The 26056-nt window shown below is 48.4% G+C and overlaps 2 protein-coding genes across 6 annotated transcripts; both read right to left on the bottom strand.

Moving 5' to 3' along the window:
* Nucleotides 1–724: 724 nt before the first annotated feature.
* On the bottom strand, nucleotides 725–2837 carry BIRC5 (baculoviral IAP repeat containing 5). The gene is made up of 4 exons (XM_059832931.1): nucleotides 2712–2837; nucleotides 2507–2616; nucleotides 2228–2345; nucleotides 725–1396 (listed from the first exon to the last, which is right to left on the bottom strand). Exons 1-4 carry the CDS (start codon nucleotides 2835–2837, stop codon nucleotides 1313–1315), a joined length of 438 nt encoding a protein of 145 aa, XP_059688914.1. The 3' UTR covers nucleotides 725–1312.
* A 3717-nt stretch (nucleotides 2838–6554) lies between these two features.
* Nucleotides 6555–26049, bottom strand: KAT14 (lysine acetyltransferase 14). 5 transcript variants are annotated; one of them, XM_059832953.1, is made up of 10 exons: nucleotides 25648–26049; nucleotides 23078–23196; nucleotides 20926–21047; nucleotides 18189–18370; nucleotides 17221–17637; nucleotides 15676–16247; nucleotides 14999–15135; nucleotides 14313–14422; nucleotides 10921–11111; nucleotides 6555–8241 (listed from the first exon to the last, which is right to left on the bottom strand). In XM_059832953.1, exons 1-10 carry the CDS (start codon nucleotides 25901–25903, stop codon nucleotides 8068–8070), a joined length of 2280 nt encoding a protein of 759 aa, XP_059688936.1. In that variant the 5' UTR covers nucleotides 25904–26049; the 3' UTR covers nucleotides 6555–8067. The 5 variants fall into 5 exon arrangements, with proteins under 5 accessions (XP_059688936.1, XP_059688933.1, XP_059688935.1 ...); XM_059832950.1 differs by having other exon boundaries at nucleotides 14313–14488; XM_059832952.1 differs by having other exon boundaries at nucleotides 14313–14488; nucleotides 15086–15135; nucleotides 17221–17640.
* Nucleotides 26050–26056: the final 7 nt, after the last annotated feature.

The following is a 26056-nucleotide window of genomic DNA, read 5'->3' on the forward strand; positions in this document are numbered from 1 at the left end:
TGCTCCAGCGTGGGTCCTTCCCATGGGCTGCATCCTTCAGGAACAGACTGCTCCAATGTGGGCCCCCCACAGGGTCACAAGCCCTGCCAGCAAACCTGCTCCAGCGTGGGCTCCTCTCTCCACGGGTCCTGCCAGGAGCCTGCTCCAGCGCGGGCTTCCCACAGGGTCACAGCCTCCTTTGTGCATCCACCTGCTCCTGCATGGGGTCCTCCACGGGGTGCAGGTGGATATCTGCTCCACTGTGGACCTCCATGGGCTGCAGGAGCACAGCCTGCCTCACCATGGTCTGCACCACGGGCTGCCGGAGAATCTCTGCTCCGGCGCCTGGAGCACCTCCTCCCCTCCTTCTTCACTGACCTTGGTGTCTGCAGAGTTGTTTCTCTCATATATTCTCACTCCTCTCTTCCCGGCTGCCGTTTCCCAGTTTTTCCCCCCGTTCTTAAATATGTTATCACAGAGGTGCTACCACTGTTGCTGATTAGCTCGGCCTTGGCCAGTGGCAGGTCCGTCTTGGAACCGGCTGGCGTTGGCTCTGTCAGACACAGGGGAAGTTTCTAGCAGCTTCTCACAGAAGCCACCCCTGTAGCCCCCCCCACTACCAAAACGTTGCCGCTCAAACCCAATACAAAGCTGTACTTTGATTAGCTTATTTTCCATTTTGAAGCTAAAAATGCATTCAGTGCAGCTCATCGCATTAAAGGTCAGATTCTTTTCCTCCTGAGAACTGAGTAAAATTACTGTTTTGCCTTCAACTTTTATTTGTAAATGCACGAACACGAGGCAGCAGCCAACTACTGATAGATATTTACAAGGATACCAGGCACACTAAGATTTGGTATAATTAGACATTATTAGCCACAATCCTAAATCCCTGAAGGAGTTTTAAAACTCCTTCCCCTTTTTATTTCCAGAAGTATCCAAAAGCATTGGTATATTCCGTACAAAAATGGAAGCGCCTGCCAGCTCTTGCAGGAAGCGCAAGTCTTTGCACCAGAGCTACCAGCATCTCTGAAATGGAAACAGCTAGGTTAAAAAAAAAAAGAAAAGAACACATAAGACCACAAGTAGTAATCCTTAATTAAAGTAACAGGAAGACTAGGAGAATCCCTGCAGAAAAAGATTGTGTATGCACTGCATCAAACCCCAGGTACTTCCTGGACAGATTCAGGTGAGTGAAGGTGATTCAGTCTGCTTCTCACAGAGACGGCCTTTCTGAGAGCACTCTCAGGAAACACAGTCATTCAGTCAAATGGGCAGTGCCAGAGCACGCGTACAAGAGAGACGTCACCGACAAGTGAGACGCTACAGTGGCCTAGGAGACCAGATTCTCTATTTCACGACGCACGCTCTTGGCTGCATCTTCAACCTCGGTCACCTTCTGAGAAATTTCTTTTCTCTGCAAAGAATGAAAACAATACATTACTGTCTACCACTAAATTGAGCATCGTTTGGCTTCAAGGGGAAAGCGGGCTACATCTCCCCTTTTGGGAGGCAAAGGCAAAGGCTGAGAACCGGGAGTCAGGAAGCAACAAACCACTTTGGCAGTGACACGCGGAAACGAACTTCACAACTCACACAGAGTTATAAAGCAGGCATGTTTATTGTGGCGCCGGGTGCAAGGGGATTTCTCCACAAAGCTTGCACACAGGGTTAAAACCATGACAGGTATTTAAAACAGTTAACAAAGTTAGTTATGCCTACTGGTGCTACTCCTTAATTAACTATTGGTTAATACTTTTCTTACTTCATCTTAAGTTACAGTTCTCTTTTAATTCACCACGTATGCTCAGAGAGTAGGGGGCTAAATTGGGTTGGGGCTTCTCTAGCTAGGAGGTGTGTTTTTTAGTATTAAAATGAGATTATAATGAGACAAGTTAACTCTAGGGCACTATTTTGGCAGTCTTTTCTATTTTTCTACGATTCGTCCTTGCGCTAATCATTATTGCTAGTTAGCAGAGAGTCAGTGAAGACAATCTTTATCAGCAGAGAGTCAGTGAAGACAATCTTTATCTCTAATATGTCTAAGTACTCGGTGCAGTTGTTACAAAGTATCTTCTCTACGTTTTTCTTTCTTACTTTTAACCCTTGTTTCTCAAGATGCCCTGTAACAGCAGCACTGTGGTAAGGAACCAAGAGGCCAGGTAAACAATCCCAAGGCTAGGAACTAAATAACTCTTCCAGAGTCACGGGGGCCTAGAAGAACATCGCAGGCCCGACGTGTACGTACGATTGCGTTTTTCATTCGTTCTTTGTCCAGTTTCAGGAACTCCTGCAGCGTCAGGTTAGTAGGATCTTTCTGAAGGGAGAGAAAAGCGCAGCCCGCAGAGTGTTTTTTGTGTTCCTCCCTGAAAAGAGGGAGAAAGAAACAGAAAAGGAAAGAAGAGCAGCTCACAACAAGGCAGAGGCAGCCGTTCCTCCCTGCCAAGCACCTCGGTCCCCAGCAGCGGCTCCCCCTCTGCCGCCGATCGGGGCGGGGGGGGCCGGGGGGAACCCCCCCGCTACTCACAGCGGGTCGTCGTCGGGCTCCCAGCCCTCCAGCTCCTTGAAGCAGAAGAAGCACTGCGCCACGTCGGGGCCGTTCTCGCTGGGGCAGTGCACGAAACCCGCCGCCGCCATCTGCGGGCAGAGACAGGGCGGGAGGGCCCGTCAGCGCCGGCCGCCCCCCGGGCCCGGCCCCGCTCCCCCGGGCCCCGCTCCCCCGCTGGGCTCACCCGCTCGGGCGTGCAGGAACAGCCCTCGGTGAAGGGCCAGTTGCGGAAGGTGGCGGCGCGGGTGGGGACGAGGTAGAGCCGCCATTCCTGGGGCAGCGCCGCCGCCGCCTCAGCGCCACCCGCCATGGCTCGGTTCAAACGGCGGCGGTTGGGCGCGCGGGGCAGGGCGGGAGCGGGGGGCGCGCGGGGCAGGGCGGGAGCGGGGGGCGTGGGGGGCGCGCGGGGCAGGGCGGGAGCGGGGGCCGCGCGGGGCAGGGCGGGAGCGGGGGCCGCGCGGGCCGCCGGGAGCTGTAGTCCCGCTGCCGGGGGGGGGGGGGTGGGCCGCGGCTCTGCCCGCCCGTCACGTCCCGGGGAGCCGGTGCTCGGGGACGGCCCCGGCAGGCGGCACGGCGGCTGGGTGCGGGCGGGACCCGCCACCAGAGCCAGGGGGCCGGCCCACAGCCGGGCGGCCTCGCACCGCACGCCGGCCCAGACCTCCCTCAGGGCCCCGCGCCTGACGAGCGAGCGGGCTCTCGGCCCCCCCCCCCCCCCTCGGTGAGGGGGCCGAGCCGAGCCCCGCGCGGTGAGGGCCGGCAAGAAGCGCCCCGGTAACTCCCGAGGAGCCTGAGGTCCGGCGTGGCCCCGCAGGCAGGAAGATGCCTTTTTAAAGCCTCCAGCGCAAACCCCAGGGGAAGGAGGACGAGTCTGCCAGTTTGACGGTTTTTTCTTTGTTAAATGCCACCCGTAAGGAGGTGCCGCGGGCTTCCGCGTTGACAGAGCTGGTAGGGAGGCACAGCGGGAAGGCTGCCGTTGAGGCAGGACCCGCACGGAGATGCTCCCGCTGCTCTGTGGCAGTGGCTTGCCGGGGCAGCGGCAGCGGGAGCGGCTGAACTCACCGTCTCTGCCCGGCGAATGCCGCCTGCCTGGAGAAGGGAGGGGGACCCGGCCCTCTGCCTTGCTGCCAGGGCAGCCGGTTTTGCAGGGAAGAACCGGGTACCCATCCCTCGCAGCGGCAGTTTCCCGTATGTCTGATGCGGCAGGCAGCGTTTGCTCAGTCTCCTCCAGAAAAAACCACGAGGGCTAGAGGGAAACAACCCTGTGGTTGCCTCCTGGGGCAAGCTGGTGTCAGCAAAGTAGTCAGAGACAAGGGATAAAGACGGCTTAGCTCAACCGCTCGCTGAGAGCTTATTATCACAGGCAGGCAGGGCTGCAGAGACCCACCATCCTCACACCGCAGGTGGCAACAAACGGACCAGGCAGACTTTTGCTTCTTCCCTCAGGCTGAATCCGAAACCTGCAAAGAAGCATTCAGCACAGATGCGTGCAACATCAGGACTCTCAGGAAACAGACTTCTCTTTCAAAGTAAACTGCAAAGTATTACTTCTACAAAATTACTGACTACTACGCAGAACAATCCCAGTATTTACCCGGCTCAGCCCCTGTAGATCAATGGGCATGATAAGCTGACCACAGTGGGCAGCTTCCTGGTTGTGAAGTATCAAAGCTCAAACAAGCACGTGGAAAGGTTCAGGCTTTGCTGCTCTATTAGAAAAGGGTGGGGTTCCACTTTTATTCTCCAGGAAACCTTTGTTCTGTTAAACTGGGCTGCGTTTGGCAACCACAATCGCCGCTGCAGTCACTGTGCAGCTCAGGGATGCGTGGAGTAATACTGTCGTTAAGCAGGGTGGATGCTGGCTTTCTAATCACAACTAACGTAACCCATGGCGCTGGTCTCCAAGGCACGGAGAGGCAAGCAAAGGGCTAAGAGCACACAGTTTGTTTCATTGCGTGCCTTGGAGGAGCCTCAGCCGTTGCAGAGAAAGCCAGCTGTGCGTGACCATTCAAGCAGTGGTCTTAAGGTGCTATGAGCCATTCGGGTTTCTCATTATTCAACATTTTCAACCAATAAAGCTGGTGAGGGGTCTGGAGTACAAGTCTGATGAGGAGCGGCTGAGGGAGCTGGGGGTGTTCAGTCTGGAGAAGAGGAGGCTGAGGGGAGACCTTATCGCTCTCTACAACTACCTGAAAGGGGGTTGTGGTGAAGGGGTGTTGGTCTCTTCTCCCAAGTGACAGGACAAGAGGAAATGGCCTCAAGTTGCGCCAGGGGAGGTTTAGATTGGATATTAGGAGAAACTTCTTCACTGAAAGGGTTGTCAGACACTGGAAGAGGCTGCCCAGGTAGGTGGTGGAGTCACCATCCCTGGAGGTGTTCAAAAAACGTGTAGATGTGGCACTGCGGGACATGGTTTAGTGGGCATGGTGGGGTTGGGTTGACAGTTGGACTTGATGACCTTACAGGTCTTTTCCAACCTTAGTGATTCTGGGGAGGAAACGTTCTCTTGAGAGGAGACTGGAAGCGGTCCCTGTGCGGGCACAAAAGAGAGATGGAGCTGCAGCAGCTATTTTATAGCTACTTCAAAGGCTGCCTAATTCCGGTGCTGACCTAGTGAGGGCAGGTACAACTCCCGAGCAACCCCGGCGTGTTTCCCCAGGGCTGCCAGCCCCTATCAGATTGCAGACCTGATTTCACATAGTCCCTGTTAGGAGGCTGGCCTCAACCTCCTGTCCTCAGAAGACTCTTGCTGAAAGCAGGGGGTGAATTCCTGCTCACCGAACAGTGCCTCTGTGCTCACCCATATAGCCAGCAGAGTAAAAGAAACTGTCTCTTACAGACAGCTTGAGCTGCCAAGAGGAAATAAAGCACAGATACCACAGGCTTCACCGGCGTCCTTCAGATCTGGCTTGCTGGGATCCCTTTGTAAGTCAGGAAGTTCTCCTTGGGTCACAGCTAATCATCTTTGCCCAGACCATCAACAAAGTGATCCTCAAGCCAGCCACGCTTGCACCCTGTTCTCACCAAAGCCACTAGGATCAACAGGGAAGGATCATGGTACGCAATTCAAAGCCATGCCAGATTTTCACAGGCAGCGCTAAGGAACAGGGTGTGGAGTGTTCTCCACGTAAGATAACACCAAGGGATCAAAACTTACGCCTACAGTCCCAGCAGTGTGGGATATAATAGGTAGAGCAGTTAACTGGCTGAGTTTTTGAGAAATATGGGCAAGTTAGCAAGAAACAAGCCACGTCCACATAAATGCTGGTGGACCTGTGAAGTTGCAAGGCAATTTTGTGTTTCTGCAGCCTGCAGGACAGCAATATTGATCTCCATCCCCCGTAACCTTTGGTGAGCTCATTCTTACCAGTCTCCCTGAAGAAAGCAAATGTTGCTATTTCTACTCTTCCAGGTGACAGACAAATCCAAAGTGGCTGAAGGTGCAAAGGCTCAAAGGCACTTTGTTGCCTTTGAGGATCTGGGGTAAACAAACCGCCTGGATAAAACAAGCGGTCCGCAGCACAGCGGGAATCCCAGGGCTGGTCTAACACCTTCTTCACCTGGCATCCTCCCTCTGAGGGACCACGCCACAGAGGCATAAGCACAGAACAAGAAGCTCCTCAAAATCTCCACGGTCACCTTTGAGAACATGATGCAGAACTGGTCATCTTCTTCAGACTATCTTTTATCTCCTCGTTCTGGCTGGCAAGGAAACAGCCTCCTAGGGTCTGCCTGTGTGCAGCTTCTGTGTGGATGCCCAGTAGAGAAATAAGGAGTTTCTTGCCTTGCTCCACTGCCCCCACACATGCTTTGCATCCTCTACCAGCCATACTTGAATTTGCTAGATTTCAATGAAATAAGATGATGGAGAGACAGCTTAACAAACAGTATGACTACAGGTAGGCTTTTCCAAGGGAAGGGCTTTAATTCCATTCATAAAGACAGAGATTTTTTTCTTTCCAAGTACAGCTAACTCATAACATCAGTAACACTGAAAATTTTCACGTAGTCATAAAGCAGGCAGAATGTGCACGGATATCAGGGCACACAACGCTGGGATGGGTTCTTTTTCCCTCCCACTAACACTGGTTTTGTTTTGGCGAGGATGGACATTGGCTACACAAAAACATACTTTGCATCCACCTCTCTGCTGTTACCAGAACGAAGACTCCATTAAGGCAACTACCACTACAGCCAGGTACCCAACAGGTATACACGGAGGATTAAGAACAAAGAAGTCACATTTGTTGTGCAGCTCTCTGTGGGGCTTGATGTGAAAGGAACAGCACAGCGGACATGACTTACGGTTGGACTTCATAAGCTTAAAGGTCTTTTCCAACCTAAACGGTTCTATAATTCTATGAGTCATATTTAAAATGCACGACTGACCTTTGGTCAGGCAGCAGAGCAAACTGCCAGCTCTCCTCTTTACTCAGAGCCCTGAAATCACATCCTAGATGCTTCCAAGAACTGGAACTGGCCTACCTCTACCCTTCTCCTCCCTCCAAGCTGCAAACAGATTGCTTCTACAAACCAGAGCCTGCATTTCAAACGTCACCACCGACTTTTGTTCTGGGTCTCTTCTAGCCAGAGCATCTGTAGCAGGAGGAGGTGGATGCTGGGGCCTGCGAGGCTGGCTCTGTGGTTAGAGGTGTGCCCAAAGGGCTGATCTGCAGCATCAACAACTGGCAGATAGATAGGTTGTAAGATTTCAAAGAGCTGATTTGGCAGCTGTTGTGTCCTACCTCGCCTAGCTACAAACCCGCTTGACATCTTGTTCCTGAACACAAAACACTGCGCACTACAAGAACTTCACATTGAGCACACGGTCAACGAGGGGAAAGGAAGGCAGTAGGGAAGCAGCGGAAGAAAGACGTCTCCTCTGAGCCTTGCATTCAGGATCACATGAGTTCACACGCTTTTCATTATTCCTAAAACATGGTTCCAGTATTGCTGTTCTGGCACGTGTAGAGCTTTCCTAATGTTAGCATCCAGCTAGATGCACCAAACATCTTATTTCCCTTCACGGATTCAAGACATAGTTCCTAACAAAGCAATCAAATCACAGAAACACTGTGGATGATTTAAGTTTAGATGTTCGTTTGCCATAAACAAAAACAGAAACAAAAAATCTGCAACTTTTTTTTTTTTTCTGATAGATTTCAAAATTTGAAATCTGTGGGGCCCCTCTGAAGTGACAAGTATTTTTTGTTTGGGTTTTTTTCCTGTTTGTTTGTTTGTCAATGAGGCTCTCCAAAGTAACAGTGGCAGGAAAACCCCCCATAAAGAATTTCAGTCTTCCAGTGGTTTCAGCATGTCCCAGCTGGCACTTCCAGGCCTCTCCCCTTGGAGCGTAGGAATCAATCCACTTGGATTGCAGTTTCGGCACACAACATAGCGCTGTTGACATTCAGAGTCCTAGGGATAAAGGCATCGGTGCGTTTCAGCTCTCATGTGGCAGCCAGCGTCCTCTGCTGAAAGCCGCGATAGTTCTTTGCTTGACAGATTGGGCTTTTCGCAGACCCCCAGACAGCTCCGACGGATCAGCGCCGCAGCCTGAGAAAGAACGCGTGCTTGCACTCCTTGCTGTCCAAGGGATAATATTTGTCATAAAAATCCAAAATGTATTCTTCAGTCTTAAATCCAAATTTTTGGTAGAGCAGCATAGCAGGGTTGCTTGCAGAGACGTGAAGGGTTACGTCTTTGCCCATGCAGGTCTGCCAAGGGAGGGGGGAGAAAAAAAAAAAAAAGGTATCACAGCAAAAGAATGAGACAGCCTCTGGGGGAATGCGGAGGTGAAGAGATTCATCAGTTCAGGTATTCAAGTTACGGAGGAAATGTGAGAAAATCACAGGCCTCGACACAGAAGTTAGCACACATAGCAACAGCTGAAAGGTGAAGGGAACACTGCTGTTCTCTGAGCCTTTGTTTCTGGGACTCTCTGACAATGAAAGCAGGTTTTGGATTATAATTTGTCAGCTTTCCATTGTCAATTGCTAAGTAATTGTTAATTAAAAATAATCTCAGTGTACAGCACTGATCTCAAATCCTTATTAACAGTGGCCTGAAGAAAAGACAGAACATGCCAGAGGATCAGGCGCCGCACTCCTCCCCGTCAGCAAACAGAGCTGAGCTCTCTGGGACCGCGCGAGCGGCCCCAGCGCACCTCTGGGCTGTCGCGCTGGAATTCCTGTCTATCCCACCCAGCTCCTCTCCCATCCTTCAGGGCACAGCACTCGCCTCCTAAGAAGGCAGGGAATTCAGTTCAGACAGCAAATGGCATGGCTGAAGTTACCTTAAAGGTCCCAGATTATTCTAACCATCAGCTCCCTGATAAAGATGCCAATATAATAATTTTTTTCCTGCTTTCATCTGGTGTTTTAATAGCATTCTATTTACACTGAATGTATTGTAACTCTAAGTGGGAACAGTAACACCCTTTAGGAAATTTCCATGGTAGATTATTCAAAGTGAAAGCTCTCACAGGGATTTAAGGAGAAAAAGAAAAAAAAAGTAAAATAATCTGGATTCAGTTTTCGGAAAAGGAGGTTGGAATGAGATATTAAGAAGATGCAGTTTGGTCCTCTGGGCCAGATGCATTAGAAGGTAACTTCTGAAAACAAACCCATCATCAAGGCATCATCTGCATCAACACATTTTCTGTTAGATTATGCTGTTCCCAAGAACCCATCCCCAAATTTGGCACGCTGATCCAAAAGACAGAGAATTACCCTTAATCCAAACCGTGTACAAAAGTGGCTCTAGCTACAGAGAGCTACCCCGGTGTCAGCCCAAGCAGGCTGCGAAGCAGCACATACAGTCTGGCGATCGAGGAACGGAAGGTCACAACCACCCTTTCTTCTCTTCCATGACTAAATGCCTTCTACTGCTGACAGATACTCGGCAATGGAAAAATAAATCTAATGTGAGCCGACAACACACGGGTGATCTCTCATTGCTAGCAAGCCTAATCAGTCTCAAACCTGCCTGGCTCTCCTCAACGTGATAATTTTATGTTAGTCTACCTGCAAGCAGAATTAGGTTAATTGGCTCTGATACATCCTATAAAAAGCCGCGATGATTTTCTACAGCCGACTTGCCAACACATCCCAACTCTGCTGGAGAGACGCGAGTCCAGCTGCTGGATCCCTGCAAACCTTGGCGCATCGCTTGCGCCTGTTGTCACTAGGTGTTGACATCTCACATCAACAGACTACAGTTGAGGGCGATTTACTTAAACACTTTACACAGAGGCGCTCGGGAAATGTAAGGGGTGAATTTAAAGTAGATTGGTTAATGGCCTGTGTCAACGCGTAGAGCAAAGAGAGGTGGACGCTGCAGAGCTGTGTAGGTAGAGGAGTTACCCTCGGGTGGCTCAGAAGAGCTACCTTCAGTGGAAACTGCTTTTCCAAGGTACAGATCACTGTTCCCGAGGCTCTGCCAGCACTCCCTACCTCTCTTCAGCCAAATGAGTATGAGGAAAAAAGAGTTTCAGTGGCGAGTTTTTGCCAGTGCAGCTCATCTTGACTAAAACAAGTTAAGAAATGTTTCACATCGGCAGCTCTGCCAAGAGAGTTCAGGGAGTGGTAAAACTGTGGGCCCTGAAGAGGCACAGTTGGGCTCTGAAAAGGACATCTGTCTGCATCCTTACTCAAAATTAAGCTGGCTTTCCTGCAATTTAATTCAAGAAAGTGAATGGAATTAAGGCCACCTGAATAACAGTATTCATTCAGAGATTTAATGAAGTTTAACTACTTTAATACCGCCCGTTCAGTTAGCTCAGATTCATTTTCCCAAGCGTCCCCGTGGAACAAAGCCCAGTACAAGCTAGTTTGAACAAATTTGAATGAGGTTGCAAACACTTCTTCTTTATCTTCAACTCAGCTGGATTCGAACCAGAGTATTAAAAGTGAAAGAGAATGATTAAGATCAGTAAGTGATTTAATGCAACGGCCCTGGTCACGGAATAAACCTCCAGGTGTAGCCAAGAAAGCTGCAACAGATTCTAACTGAACCTCCCTCCCCACTATTTTCTCCTTTAACCCCCAAATTTACGGTATTACTGTTATGTGAACTATTGACCACTGAAGACGGCAAAGTTAATCCCAAGACAGTCAAAGTCTACAGCACCTCGCTAATTCTGAAGACCTGTCCAGTATGGTTATTCTTCTAAATACGCTTTAGTTTCTGCTTTTGAAGTGATTTCCCACCATAGATGTTCACACGGGCCGCTGACAGCGGCCAATCTGTGCAGGTGTGTAAGCAAAGAAAGGGCAAGGGGAAAGAGACTGAAAGGAGGAACGCAACACTACTTACTTTCTAATATTTGCATGTGTGCACACAAGGAAGAAGGGAGGGCTAGGTCTTTAGCAGAGACAGGGGACTGTTTTCATTACCTGGATAAGATGGTAAATCATGAAGGTTGCAATCCCAGCTCTTCTCCACTCAGGGTGAACTAACAGGAAAGAGATGTAAGCTTCATTGTATTTCACGTCCGGCACCATAAAGCCGAAGGCAATGATAACTTTCTTGTAAAGGACGACAACGCTGAAGTCTGGATACTGCAGGCATTCTGACAAATCAATTCCTACGGAGAAAGAGAGAAACGGCAGCTGAAAGCAATGCAAACCAAAAGAAAAGTGTCACACTTGCACGGAAATTCAGGGGTTTAAGGCCTTTTAGAAACACGCACTTGATCCCTTCCTTTTAACTTTGTATTTCAAAGCTCTGCGATCGAGAGATGCTTTAACCAAACACACAGACAAAACGAGACTGGTGGGGATTCTTGCATGGAGAAATGAACAAAGCTGATTTCCTCCCAAATGACTCAAGGATGAAACTAAAACTCAAAAAGCACATTCTCTAAAACAGAACAGTTTTTAAAAAAATTTTTTAAATCACATTATTTCAGCACCCAACTAATCCTTCCTTGGTTTGTATTCTGAGCCATATCAGCAGACCCTGCTAAGGACCCGGTTCTAAATATATGTGTGGATAAAGATACTTGCACGTGCAAATGTTTGCTGGATTGGGTCCTAGTAAGTTTGTGCCCCTTGCCCAGGTTTCCTAAGGGCTGCAGTAATGTTAATGGATAAGGCTTTGCTTCTTCATTTCACCCGGGCCGGGCCAGCACCAGGTTGGTGTACGCCATTCCTATTCCAGTCGGCAAATGCCGAGGGCCCGCCTGCGGACAAGCAAAGGGGAGCAGTTTAGAGTGTATCAGCCTGCTAGACTGGGTGACCCGTCCTGTTCTTCCTGCAGACTCTCTCCAGACGCAGCAGACATGAAACTGGGCTTCAGCTTTGGTAGCACTACCTGCCCAAGGTTCCTACCTCTTCTCTCCCACCCGCCTTGTGCTCCTGCCGCTTCCTCCCTTGTGCATACTCAGCTGTTTGCGGAGCTGCACTGTGAACCTGACCACAGCTTTCAACTCTATCAAAACATTTGCTTTTAGCATGCAAATTCTCTGATCTGGGCCATGAAGCAGCCCCTCAGGCAGTGGTGCTTCTGCCAGTCGGAGGCTGGGCAGAAACGCCTGAAGCTGGCGACTTCTGAGTGGAGTTTGTTACCTTGCCCGATCCCATTGCTGCTGCAGCCTAAGAGGATCCACACAGCGTGTCAGGGCCAAGCGGTGCAGTTCACAGCACAAAAGGCTGCTTGGTGATTTGTGCGGACAGGCCCTAAATGAGGTGCAAGACATAGCGGAGCTGTGCCATAGATGTTAGTTTCAGCCTCAAATTGGCAATCACGGATATATTTGGAACGTGGGATAACAAAATAGCAGAGTATGTTTTCCAGTAATGTTTATCACTCTTGATGAGATGCAAGACTTCATAAGACACCAGGCACAAATAAGCGGGTGAATTATTTTCTTGCTCGAGAGCAAGCTGGGTGGAGTAAGACGTGGGAGGAATCGATTGGCAATAGGGAGCCGCGTTAATTATCTTAAGGCTGCGCTGTGAAGTGCCTTACAGCATGTCTGTACAGGAATGCTACATTGCTCTGAGCACGCTGGCGTTTGTGAAATGGTGCCGTCCCCTCAGCACGCAGTTCCTCCTGTAGGAAGATGCTTAGCTCAGTATGGTTTACCACTCGTCTGCTCGGGAGATGTTTCCCGTTAGGACATGAAGGCACAAGATACCGTGAGAGACAAGAAGGGGGAATCTTGCTTCACATCAGCTCATTTGCGGTAACTACCTGCAAACTTGTTTCTGCCTTGTGAGAAAGAAGAAGAGCTCTGACAGGAAGGATATGGAGAGGTGGAAAAACTAAGGCCTGGGCTCACCCCACCCGGTGAAGTGCCTAAAACTTAAGAACCCAGTCCATGAGAACACTGCTATTAGAAGGCAACTGAGCATGCTTAAGTTGTCATTTACTGATGATAGCATCCCCCAACCACACATGCTTCAGGTGCCTAAACTGAGGTGGAATTACAGCTGTTTCTCTGAACAACAGTGCTAGCTTAATTATGCCCTTCCAGCTGCATATCCCACCCCCTCCCCAACTGTACCAGCCTGTTGTGAATGAAGCCAAACCCTTCACGTCCACAAAGACACTGTGCTTTATCTCCTGTAGTATCATCACCTCGCTTACCTCTCCTGCTAAAACAGAACCAAGGTGCAATCAATCATATAATTCCAGCCTCGGAAAATTTACACCATGGAAGAGATTTTGATTCCTGTTTGGAGACTGATGGGAGTGTCAGCTTTCTGGTTTAATGATGAACAGTTCACAGTGGAACACACCCACGCTCCTTATGTTAAATAAAACAGGGTGAGTCCTGAAGAACTTAATGAAGGTGCGACCCAACTTGGCCAGAACTTCAAATGCGTTATCAGAAGAGGAGAGACTATGACAAAGGGGTTCAGCCTCTGTTGGGACTGCAAGTGTCTCTCATGAACTCTAAAACAGCTTGTGAGAGGGAAGGTATGCCACGTTATCTCCCCCCGAATTGTACAATTTGGACAATGAGTAGCACAAAGAGCTCCGCTCCTGACTGCAGCATATGAGCACTGCTGAACTACAAACCCTGCTGAATCACTATCTGCAAATCAAAACGTAAAGCAAACAGTTACTTGGAATAAAGGTGTGTACTGTTTGTACTGGGCTTTTCTAAATTAGTCTGCTGCATTGTTTGCTGATCAGAAGCTGATCCATGCAGTAGATGAACATCGCTATTGTTATTTCAGAAGAACTAGAGACTGCAGCCTCATAACTGCCCCCACAAAGGGCAGCCACTGTCCCAAAGAGCCTACAGTTGAAGAAATGACACATAAAAATCGACACCCAACCTTTCCCATACCTTGCAAATAACTGAGGTTTGAAGAAATAAAGGACACCACAGTGAAGCTTGCAGCTGTAAGCGCAATTCCCAAATTTCACTCCAACATATCCAGCTTATGGCTGCTAGGAAGAAACTTTCTTATGAAGCTAATTGAGCAGTAGACCTCTGGTATAAAACTGTTTACTTCGCCCCAGATTCTGCAAAACATTTCACTGGATGCTTAATTTTAGTAACTGACTACTATTGGCATCAATGATGTTACCCAAAACAACCTTTTTCTTTAAGTGCTGTGCTAATTAGGGCCTAATTGCCCAGTTCTAAATGATCTCAAAAGACAAAGACACCAAACCCATGTCTCCATCTCAACTGCATTCCTGTGACATCAGATAATGGTTTTCTAAGAACCAAGCCAGACACCAACTGAAGAAAAATTTGGCCCAAGAATATTTTTTTCTGAACAAACCCACTTCCTTCTCAGGAAACCAAGCACTGAAGGAATCTTACCAGGCCAGAAGAATTCGTGGCACATGGAGTTTATAGTGGGGATGTGATTAGGGCGAACGTAGCAGTAATCAACGGGTGCTTCTGGCTCAGCCTTCCAGTTGAGATCATTCCTGTGTGGATACGCCCGGATTTCTGCCAGCAGCTTGAGTTTTGGGGGCTTTGTCTCATAATCGCGCCTGCCAGCAACATGAAAAGCAAACACAAAAGGCGAGTGAGCAACAATAACTGCCACTGCAGCTGAATGGGTACTGCCCATGAAATACTTTCTGACACGCTCAACTGGGAACAAAAGAACAGTCTTCCATTCATGTAGGAAAGCAGCACCCAGATCAGCAAAATCACCCTGTGTGGGAGGCCAGGACACTTCCCGGATCCGCAGCACGCCAAGCCAGCCTCTCCTTACAGCAGGAGCAAGGAAATCATGGTTCCGACCCAAGAGCAGGTGCAACTTGCACTGAGTGAGTACGGTGATTCCCTCTCTGCCCTGCCCTCTCTTGGAGATTCCCCTTCCCAAGGCACAGCCAGTTTAACTACTCAGCTAACTAAAACACTGTCCCTTCAGGGTTACCACAGTAGACTGGGTGGTACTTCAAGGATGAGTGAGGAGCACTGCCCAAGAAAGGTGTCCTCTCCGTGGGCTGTCGGTTCACAAGCCAAGAACAAATTCAACCTCTAACCAGCTGTACCTGATGTAAGGTTTCAGGACACGGGACGTGTAAGGACTGACAATACTGTGGTCCGTCAGCAGGTTTTCTGAGCCTACCAGTCGATACAGAAACTTCGTTGTCTGCTGTCGATACCCCTTCATGGCCGGCAGCATTGTCTATACACACAAAAAAAGGCAGAACATTTCAAGAAGATTAGTCAATGACTTAACACAGGGGAATCATCGCCAGAGAGGGAGAATAAGGGCCTTTCAGTGTGACAGATGGACTGGACCCACAGCATGTTGGTCCCACCTCAGAGGACTCTGCTGTGGACTCTCAGATTTAGCACCCAAACGTATGACCCGCACACAGCACTCAGAAAAGTGCTCCAAGTGAGCTCCCTCCTACACAGCATTAAAGAGCAGACACCTATTTGGGTACTTCCAGGCCTCCAGTGTTTGGGCAGGGCTGGAGTACAAATACACAGACATTTGTGGTGCTGACACTGATAGACAGCTATGCTGTACGAGCATGTCCCAAGACGAAAGGGGCTTGTGAGAGCATTGGTGGGGACACAGCCCCAAGTCAAAATGAGTCTTATTCACATAATCCTTTTCACTGTGGGAGTCAGATAACCTCAAGGTGACACTCCTGCCTGCAGCAAAAGCTCTAAAATAACCAGTGCCAAAAGCTCAGTTAGATTTGGAAACGCTCACCTGGTATCTGTCCAAGATCCTGAAGTCCTGGCTAGTAGTTCTGTATGTTGCTTGCCCTACTGGGGACCTGGAAACACCTCCTTCTTTGGCTCCGTAAATCCCATCAACCAAGAGCAATGCAGCGTTCACAACCTGGTCCAAGTCAAACAGCGGCAGTCCTCTTTCCCTCTTGGCCTGCCTGACTATCAGCTTGCGCCTCAGTCTCCGGGCCTCCGGGGTCATGCTCATGGCGTTGGGACAGGCTTCCAGTCTCTTCAGCAGCAGCTTTTCCTCATAGATACTAACAGAGGTATGCTTGGGAGCTCTGGGTTTAGCATCCTTCTCCAGCTGTGGCTTCCTCTTGTCTCGCCCCCTCACCTGCAGCGATGCGTTTGACTCTTCAGGGTCTTCACTGTCACCTTCCATCCTTTCTGTTTTTTCTTCTTCACTCTCCACCTCTTGCTTGATCTGCTCGGCTGTCTTCACTTTTTTTCTACTTGCTATCACAGTGCCAGCACCGGCTGTCCCGCTGGGAGGGGGCACGTACTCTATTCCTGGGTCTATGACTCCATCCCCTTCCATCTCCTCATCATCTGTGCAACAGATCAAAATAATCCAGGAAAAAAATGTAAGCATCAAAGCCCCATTTCAAACAGGGTTGTCACAGGACTTTTCTGCTAAGGAGAAACAATGCAGGTTTACCCAACACACTCCATTTTCTGTATACTTCTGGACCTCCTGATTTTGGACAGGAGACACCATAAGGAGTCCGATTTCAGGACACCGAATCAATCCTCCCACAGTTTCGCATCTGAAAACATAGCACTCCTGAGCTGCAAGCTCGTGCTCTTTGACAAATGTTAAACTGTTGAAAATTCCTGAAGACTGGGGATCAAATAGGCAAGCTGGTGAGCTGTATCTTCAGCTAGCATACCCTGGAGAAGTTCTGTTTAATCTGAGGGAACAATTAGGAGTTACAGAAGCACAGGATTTGTCCCTCTTCAGAACCTGACTATCCTTCCTTCCATCAAGAAGTGCTTTATTCTCTACTTTCCTGATTAGATTGAGGTCTGGCTCCTTAAGGGACTAACAGCATTCAGCCTGCATCACTACTCTGCAACCTGACCGAAATTTAGCATCTGTTAATCGGGATGTTCAGACTTACAAAACTACTGGAACATAGCCATGAGAATAAAATTTCTCCCGTTTAGAAATATTTGAGACAAAATTAGAGTTGCTATCTAACAGTGTAATCCGTGCTGCAGTGAAACGCTTACGCTGAGTGGTGCAACAGCTGCTAGGTGAAATCTTCTACCCACTCTTTATTCAGCACCCTCCAGAAGATGGTAACGGTGGTTCCTTCCGGCCTTAGAAGCTGGCAATACAACTATGGAAAACTAATCAAGATTTACATGCAACCAAGACAAACAGAGTTTTACCAGTTACTTTCCATCTTGTCTTGAAAAGATCCTGCAGCTCATTGGAAGTTTCTTTTTTTTTTTTTTACCATCTTCCTTGATAACTATGTATGGCTTATTATTAAACAAAAACCATGGCATATCTTACCATGAAACAGAGCCTGTGGCGGCATGACATCAGGGATGAGATCTGCTTCTGAGAGAAGGCTGGGAGTAGCCGAATGCGAGGCTGGAGTGCCAGGAGCAGAGAAGTCCAGAGATGGGGAAGGAGAAGGGCTTGTCAGAGGAGTACGATCTGAAGAGCTCAAGGAGGAGAAGTCAATCACCTCTCCTTTCTCAAGGACGATATCGGGACGACGGCCTCGACTGGTGAATTTAACGGGAGTGGAGGAAGTACTCCGGTCCAGGAAGCCGGCTGCCTCCTTCTGGGCTCTCCGAATATCCTTGGCTTCCTGAGTGCGAGATCTCTTCTCCTTCAGCTCCATGGCCGATTCGACCGGATTGCGGCTTACCCGCTTCCTGAGTCCTTCCACAGTAATGATGGGATCCAGAGGTGGCTTTGAAGCTGCTAAAGAAGTAGTTTGCTTATTCTAACAGCCACTGAGCTCCTGCAGTCACTGGATACATACTACATGGTCAGAAGAATACATTGGCTACAAATCTTAGAAGATGTATTTTCAAAATATACAAGAAATTCACTCCGGGACACGCAGCAGAAAGCCAATGCACAACTAAAGCCTCATTAAAGCCCCAGTCTTGCTCCTCTGCACAGAAGGGAATTTGCCATGCAGGGACAAAAGATAAAAAAACCCTCCCCAGGGTAAAGAGGAGCAGAGAAATTGTAGATTTCAGCTAAAAAAAACCCACAAACCCTGCACAAATCTTAAAAGCCTTTAAATCAGTTAGCACAATGCAAAAAGGTAATGAAATGTAACAGGCTTCTCACACTACGGTGTATGCACCATAGTCCTCTTAAGTCAACCATTTCATCACAGCAAAACTAAGAAACTGTCCATGCACACAAACGCATGGTTTTAAGTAAGCTCTTCTCATGTCTTCCAGCTCTGCCAGCTCTGGCCCAGCCGGGAACCTGCGCACCATCGGGGAAAGAGTTACCTTTTGCCTTTAGTGCAGACGCAGACAGCTTCTCTCCTTCAGGTTTCATTGTCGGAGGTTTATTATGAACCAGTTTCCACCATCCTGGTTCTCCAAATTCCTGCGCCCCTGAGCGGAAAAACAAGGGGCTCCCCACAGAGAGACAGCCAGCGACTGTGCTCCACCATGTTGAGGTCTTTTTCCTACGGTGGGAGAGGGGAAAACAAGTGTTAGGTCCCCACTTGGCAGCTGCGCTTTCATCCTGAAGCCTCCTCCCTCAGCCAAGACGGAAAGGGCAGAGTGCTTCTGCCATGGGCACTGATGCAGGGGGATGACGTACTCCCTACACCCCCATCCTCAGAGAGGCGAAAGATTAATGAATTTCTTCTCAAACAGAGAACCACTCTGAAGGGCACGCTACAAGGTACTGGTGGGCTCTGATGCGCAAAGCGCTGCGTATATACGCTCCATAAATGCCACGCAAGTGCAGCATGGCGAGACGCAATTTATCTTTCGTCCACGAGCCGCCGGACACCGAGCCTACAGAGGAGAGGTCTACCCGGCCACTGGAACCCCCAGCTTTCAAACGCTGACGTCGCTTCCTTCATTAACAATTTGACCACACGAGAACGGGAACAGGATCCTCGTGATAGCTGTGTTGACCTGACGTTGCAGAGCCATATTCCGTTACTGAAGATGGCAAACAGGACTCTGGGTGTAGAGGATGGGAGAGGCAAGGGAAAGGTAGTGATAAAGGTGTCACTTCACACAGAAGGAAAGACAAACTTAATTCAGACGCCTGCCTTGGCTACTTTGAGATTTCCTTCAGCAAAGCACGCTCCCAGAGCTGTAGGACAGGATCCCTAAGGCTGAATTCACAAAGGGGGTTGGGATGTGACCGCTCTGCCCTCCACAGCTGCAGCCTTGTCAGGCACTGCAGAGGAGCAGAGTTAGGGGTCTGAGAAATTAATCACCGAGCACACCGGAGCTGCAGGAAGCAGCAAGGTAACAGAGTATGTATGTTTGCCCCACAGACACACGCATGCGATATATAATGGGGGTTATCATATAACCTCTGCCTAGGGTTTTCTGCCATAAAACCTCTCCTGCAGCATGGGGAAGAGGATCCCTACTAGCCAACATACCTGTCAGCCATACTCACTGAACTCTTTTTGAAGCACGTTTTTGGCCATTTGGACGCAGAGAGCTGCATTTAAGCCTTTCACTTTGCAGGGCAGTGGACTCTAGTGGGCATCTGAGCACTTTCTGTTCCTCTAAGACCTGGCCACAGAGCTAATTAAAATGTCACTTAGGGAGGAAGCGAGAAGAAATATTAAAAAATTACTCCTGTAGCCAATAACTGAGGTACTACCTTGGATACTGGAGAATCAGGTTCATGGTGCAGAGTCTAAACCCTTATTTATTTGCGCAGGATCTTGGGATTCCTTCTCGCCTTTGCACATCTCCACTGGCAAAAACGTCAGTACTCGGGCTGGGCTTGGCAGAGCAGGTATTCGCTGCTGTCTGAGTGTTGCAATTACACACCTCGGGGTACCGCCCCTCAAACGTGGGGGATTAAACTCGAGTGCCCCAGATCAGAGTCTGGATAAGCTGTACTTTAATATGCTGAGGAAGTAAAGCATGGCACGCCTTGAACCGCTACACATACGGTTCAGCTGTCCCTGCTCCATCAGTGACTTGTCCAGGCAAGCGGGGAGACTAGTCTGAGGCCAGTAATCACTCCATCTGAATTTAATCAGTGCCCCATTCCCAGGGCAGGTCTCAAAAGGCAGCAGCAAACCCTGGGAGGTGACGGCTCCCTGAGCGAGGGACAATGGGCCATCAGCTGCCTTCCTGTCAGGGTCCCCGTGGTCTCCAGAGGGGACAAATACTCACATTTCTGAGAACAGAGCAAGGAGGCACAGACAAGCAATGAAAGCAAAGCCAAAGAGCAAATCTGGTTAGGGAGAAAAGCCAGATCTTACAAAAGAGAAATCCCTGGGGAAGAAAAGAAGCTGTGAAGTCAATCAAATCTACAACTTCGGAGGCTTGCTCAGTTCCTTTCCTGCCTCCGTAGCACATGCATTAACAGCGAGACTTGGGTTTGACAGCTTCAGCGCCCTCAGAAAAAAATGTGCCGTTCGTCTATACAGCGCACAACTCATCATGCCACGGAGGCTGCCCTTTACGAGAAGGGTTCTTACCCTGACAGCTTCTTTCTTCACACACACTGGAAAACCTTTCAGAGGTTTGTAATGCCTGCTGTGTAAAAGCTATTTTATTAAGATCCAAAACAAGCTAACAGGCAAGGCACAGTTTTCCTTTTGGGAGAACCGGGTCCATATAAGCTTCAGAGCCAAGTAACATGGTACTTTGCTGGACCTCTTTCTTTTTTCTTTAAAGGCCAGGGACATCAAGACTAGCCCGTCCATTGTGTCTATTTAGAAATACTCAAAGGCTTTGCAGGTTCACACGCTACCTACAGGAAGATAAGAAATTACCTAAAATATATGCATTTACATTGCTTTTGTGTGACATTCTTGAGGTTGTTTTTCCCCCACTAAGAAATGCTCATTCTTTTTCAAGAGTAGCCGTCATGCCTACATTCAGGTTCTCAACGTTAAATCCCCCAATTTTCTCGCTAGTGAGGCTCAACAGAGACATCACCAAATTAACCGGGATTCTTGGCCATCTGTATAACATGTTTTAATTCCTTTGGCTCACCAACCAGAACTTCAGGCAAACATCACGTCTTTACCTGTTCCCTAATAAGAAAGTCCAGTGTTTCTCAATAAAAGCACAAATATCTTCTTTCCATCTGAAGTACCCCTGACGGCCTGTTCCTTCCAGAGACAAATTGTACATTGCCAGCATGACAACCTGGAAGAGAAAACGTTGGATACCAGTGAACCTTTTCTGTTTCATCGGCTGAACTGCCCCCCGCAGCCGCCACACACACACAGATCTTTGCTCCCTCATAAATATCTTATTTTTGCAACATCTCATAGGCAACTTCTGCAATCCATCTTCTTCCTGCTTTCATGCTGCCCATTCTCGTCTTTCTATTGTTAGATGCACATTCTCCCAGAGACTTCTCCATCCCAGGGGAATAACAAGCTGCCTAGTTAGGCAGGTTTATGCTGAGATACAAGCTTTTACAGCGGTTGTATAAATGAATTATATCACAACTGGGATCTGAATGTAGTGTGGAGGTAGGGAAAAAGTCTCTCAAAAAATAAATGGCCACAAGTAATCTCACTATCTAATCCATCAGAAACGTAGTGACAATGGTCTTTCTAGGTACTTACTGTTACATTTCAAACTGAACAGACTGTAAACTCTCTGTAAAATGACACGGTATCTACTGATTGTTCTGGGTATGCAAGAATTACGTTTGTCTCGTCATTAAAGACAATCCTTTTACAGCTCATTCGCGTGCTTCACAACCAAATCCAGTCTGACCTATTACAGGCCTAAACTAAAGGGCAGGTTTGAGAAAATCTCACACCTCTTTGTAAGTAAATCCTAGGTGACCAACCGTTAATTACATTTACCCAATGTTTGAATACAACTAAAGTCTACGGCTGGGCTGGGACCGTCTTTCAACAATCACACAGCCTCGGCTGGATACCACTTATCCTTCACTGTCAGAGCAGTTTGAAATGCGTTTTTCATAGGGAGATGGGTCTCCTCGCAGTGGGCTGTGACCTGGAATGCATTGCTGAAGATGCCAAAATGGGGAAATACAGAGAGCCTGAATGTCCCCTGTACCCTGCTTCTGCCTTGCAACCCCCCTCTTAGCTTGATAACCATTTATCTAGGATTTTGTGGGGTTTTTAAGTCAGGTGGGACAGTGTCTCAGGACTTCAGAAACAATTCTCTTTTCAACCGGCTAAAGATAAGGATCTGCTGAGGCCACAGACTGAAAAAAATGCAGAAATCACTGTCCCCATTTCTCCTACTTCAGATAAGCCAGGGGAGATAGTCTCTTCACCAGTCGACTTTCTTCCTCCCCTGTTTTGATTTTGTCTTTCCCTTTGCCACCCTGAAGAGACCTAGGGGTAATGCTAGCAGGGCTTTTGCTCTCCAGACCCGTAACTTGCTGAAACTCTGCCAGCCTGCTAGCACAGACCGCTACGCCAACCTCTTCCCCGGCACTGGGCGCCACGAGAAAGCGCTGTAGCAGCTACAACTGATGTTTTAAATGATCTGTTATGAGACAGCACACCACTACTGTCCCGAGGGATGCAAATAGATGGCTCACACATACTGCTCAGCGTGTGGAAACTCTTAATGCTGAGCAGCAGCTTGATCAAATTGATTTGAGGCAGAGGCAGCCAGCACTGCCTGCCTGCCCCTCCAGCGCCCTGCTTAGAGCAAGATGATGTGCATCAGTCTACCCGTATGGTGGTTGCTGTATAATGCCAATTATTTTGATTGCTCAGGTGTGCAAGTGACTGAAATAGCAAATTCCAGCAAGGACTATTGCTAGTGAGTAAGCAGCCAGGTTGGAGCTTTGCGTTCAGGGAGCTGGCAAGCTTTCTGTTTGTATGTTGCCACCTCACTAGTTTTACATTTGCTCATATACACAAAAAACTGTTCATGCCTAGGAGCCAAACTGCATTCATTCTGCTTTTCCAAACCTGCCTAAAGCTATGAATTCAGGAGCAACATAAGGCGAAGAAAAAAAAAAAAAAGAAAAAAAAAAAAGAGTGTGGTTTGTATGATTATCTTTCCATTCACCTGCCAAATGCCCGAGTTCTAATATGCAGGCAATCCTCAGCTAATTAATTTCTGAAGTTCATGCATATGTTTCTTTGTTACCTATACCTGATCCTCCTTTTCTAGGTAGCACATACACAACACACAACAATTCTAGAAAATCCTGCGGTTGTTCTGCTGGCACTTACTTGTTGCCATGTTAATCTCAGCCGTTCAAATTGCTCCTTCCCGTCTTCTGAGCAATCAGAGCAAGTAAATCTGAAAAAGTTATCTCCTTTGAGGTAGCTGAGCTGTTCTCTCAGTTGACCTACAATGAATAGGCAAAAATCAATTTCTTGGTCCTTTATAGGAAAAAATGCTGCAAAGGAGATTTGGATTCCCTACAACATCAGGCAGAAAAGTACTTTTTGCCTTTTTCCCAGAGTCCAGAGACCCAGACAGTTCCCAGGAAGCGTCAGAACTCGCTGCGATGGAAGGTGCAGATGCATTTCACAGTTGCAGCAGCCAGCAGCGACCAACTGAAAAGCACGGGCATAAAAAAGGGGCATTCTGCTTCACAGCTGAATGCAGGTGCGACGCCAAGGATCTCCCTGTTTCCGCTGCATTTCTCATTCCTTCTCGCTTCCCCAGGATAACCTATATACTTCAATAAATAACCGTTTTCCCACTCAAAAAAGGTGACCTGTAAAAAACAAGGTATGCTACTGCAAAGGCTATCAAAATATACAAGCTTTCTCTTCCATGTCATCTTCCCACTCACGTCTTTACAGCTCTCTCTCCTCCCTGTCCACAAACCGTTACGAAAGCGAGGTCCTCGGTCCGTTTGCAGCAGCCTCCAGGACGCGCTGCAGCAGACATGCTTCGAAGCTTTAAGGTATTTATTTCTCCTATCAGGGGAACATCTGCTTTCCTTGAGACTGAGAGCCAAAAGAACGGCTCAACATTACGAGGAAATGCTTTTTCTTGACTGCGGTTGATGAATTAGGTCCCGATCAGCAAAGCACTTCAGTATACGCTTTGCTGTGTAAAGCTAACCCTGCATAGAAGTTTGTCTGAGCAGAAGTGATCTGCTGGGATACAGCCACCTGGAAAACCCCACGCATCCAAACTTACAGGCTCTTATTCTGCGTTTCTGCAGTCATCATACGAATCAGGACTTCTAAACTCACCAGGGGTTAATTTACACAGATAGGAAAAATTGAAAAACAAAATCACAAGACAGGGAAACAGTTAAGACGACAGCATTTCTGAAAAGTCACACACGTAAGGTCTTTCTCTCCGAGTGTGACATCTCTCCTACTGTATTGTGACACCAGATCAAGCGTTTGCATTATATGGATGCTCTGCTTCCGTACTGAATTGCAGAGCCTAACTATGAAAGTTGCACCTACGTCTGATGGGGACACCCCCCCACGCTTAGTAGGTGAACAGAATTTCTAGATGGCAATTCAATGTAAAAAGTGATCGTTTGTCTGAGCTTGCTGGTGACTTTCAGGAGTGACAACCGATACCTGTAAAACTGAACAATTAGCAGAGAGAACAGCATTTTGTTTACTTTGCACAGTTGTATCTAGTTACTGTTGCTCTGTCATTGGCTTTTTCTGCTCTTTGGATTTGTTCCACAGCAACGAGAGAAAGGAATATCCTTCTAAAATAAAACAAATGCAGTGTTCAAGTGCTCTAAGATGAGATATCTCACACTACCTTTAACTCTGCTCCATTTTTTTTTTTAATAATTAATACATTTCAAGTTAATACGTGCCTTGAACCGCACACTACCTTAATAGTACGATGCTGGTTCTGTTACTTTAGCATCAAAACACTCCCTAACGCGCCTTGAGAGGAGATCCCTACACTGTAACTTCTGGCAAATTCTCGGATGGCCAAAAGGGCAGCTCTGACACGTCTGCGAGGCAGGTGCCACCTGAAGAATGCACCATCTCTAACCGCAAACAAATAAAAAACCAAACCAAAAAACCCCCAAAACCCAAATTAAACCAAACCAAACCAAACAACAACCAGCGCTTAGCAATATCTAGCTTTTGGATCTAATAATAGATCCGATAATCCCGAATTTAGAAAGTGAAGGCTAGTCTGCTGCGTTGCTGGCAGCATGTATCTTAAGTCTCGCGGCAGTAGCAGAGGGATCAGGTTCTGCAGCTTGCTCTGAACGCCTCCCACCGCTAGCTGCTACAGGCTGGACACGCTTCTGTGAAAACTAAATTAAATTCACATTATCGGGAAACCATTAAGGTTGAGATTTGGCCATATGCTCCACAGATGTGACAAACTGACCAGGAAAAAAACAAAATAAAGAAAAAGTAACACTACGCCAAAGCCCTTCTCCTCCCCAGGAAGAGCTTTACAGCAAGGGTCATTATCTTTATCTGCGTGAGCAGAGGGGCCGAGTTGCCTGGCCAAAGTCCCCGAAACACACCAGCAGCGCGACTCGGGAGGGCGTGCGTGTTTCTGAGGTCATACCCTTGTTCTCTGCTAATTAAAAAGACAATCCCATTTCTTTACAGGCAATGCCAGCTTCCGACACCCAGAGTTCACGGATCGAAGTGCCTAACGCACACCGCTGGCGTCAGGCTGCGGGGCTCCGTGTAATCCCGAGACAGCCGTTCTCCTCCACCACGGGACGGGATACAGCCCAACAAGGGCAGCCCCGTCAAACCGGTGCGCAGGACAGCGTAACCACCTTGCAAACAACCACCACAGCAATGCAAGCAAGACACAAGACAACCGGCAGGCTTACTTGCTGGAATCCACTTCTGGCACTTCTCGCAGTAATAGGACATCTCCTCCATCCAGGACGCGTCACCTTCGTCGCTGTTGAGAGAGTCCCCGCTCTGGTCGTGCGATAAATCCACCGAAGCCTGGTCCTCAGACTCGACAATCAGGAGGGTCTCCCCTTCCACCTCACCCTCCTCCAGGCCCTCTGAGGTGGAGGTCCTGGTGGCTTCGTCATCGTGGCGGCTCAGCAGCCCACTCATGTGAACGTTATTAGCCATCCTAGACGGTGTTTGCGTAACAAGGAGCTATTCGTCCCCACATTGACAAGTCCGTCCACGCGGGATGTGCCGGCCAAGCCTCCACACTCAAAGTACCAATGACAGAGGAGGTGTTTCGCGTCCGCCCTACAGCTTTGGGGACTGGATTATAAC

The sequence above is a fragment of the Gavia stellata genome, chromosome 37, assembly GCF_030936135.1.
Source record: "Gavia stellata isolate bGavSte3 chromosome 37, bGavSte3.hap2, whole genome shotgun sequence".
In the NCBI taxonomy this organism is placed as follows: domain Eukaryota; kingdom Metazoa; phylum Chordata; class Aves; order Gaviiformes; family Gaviidae; genus Gavia; species Gavia stellata.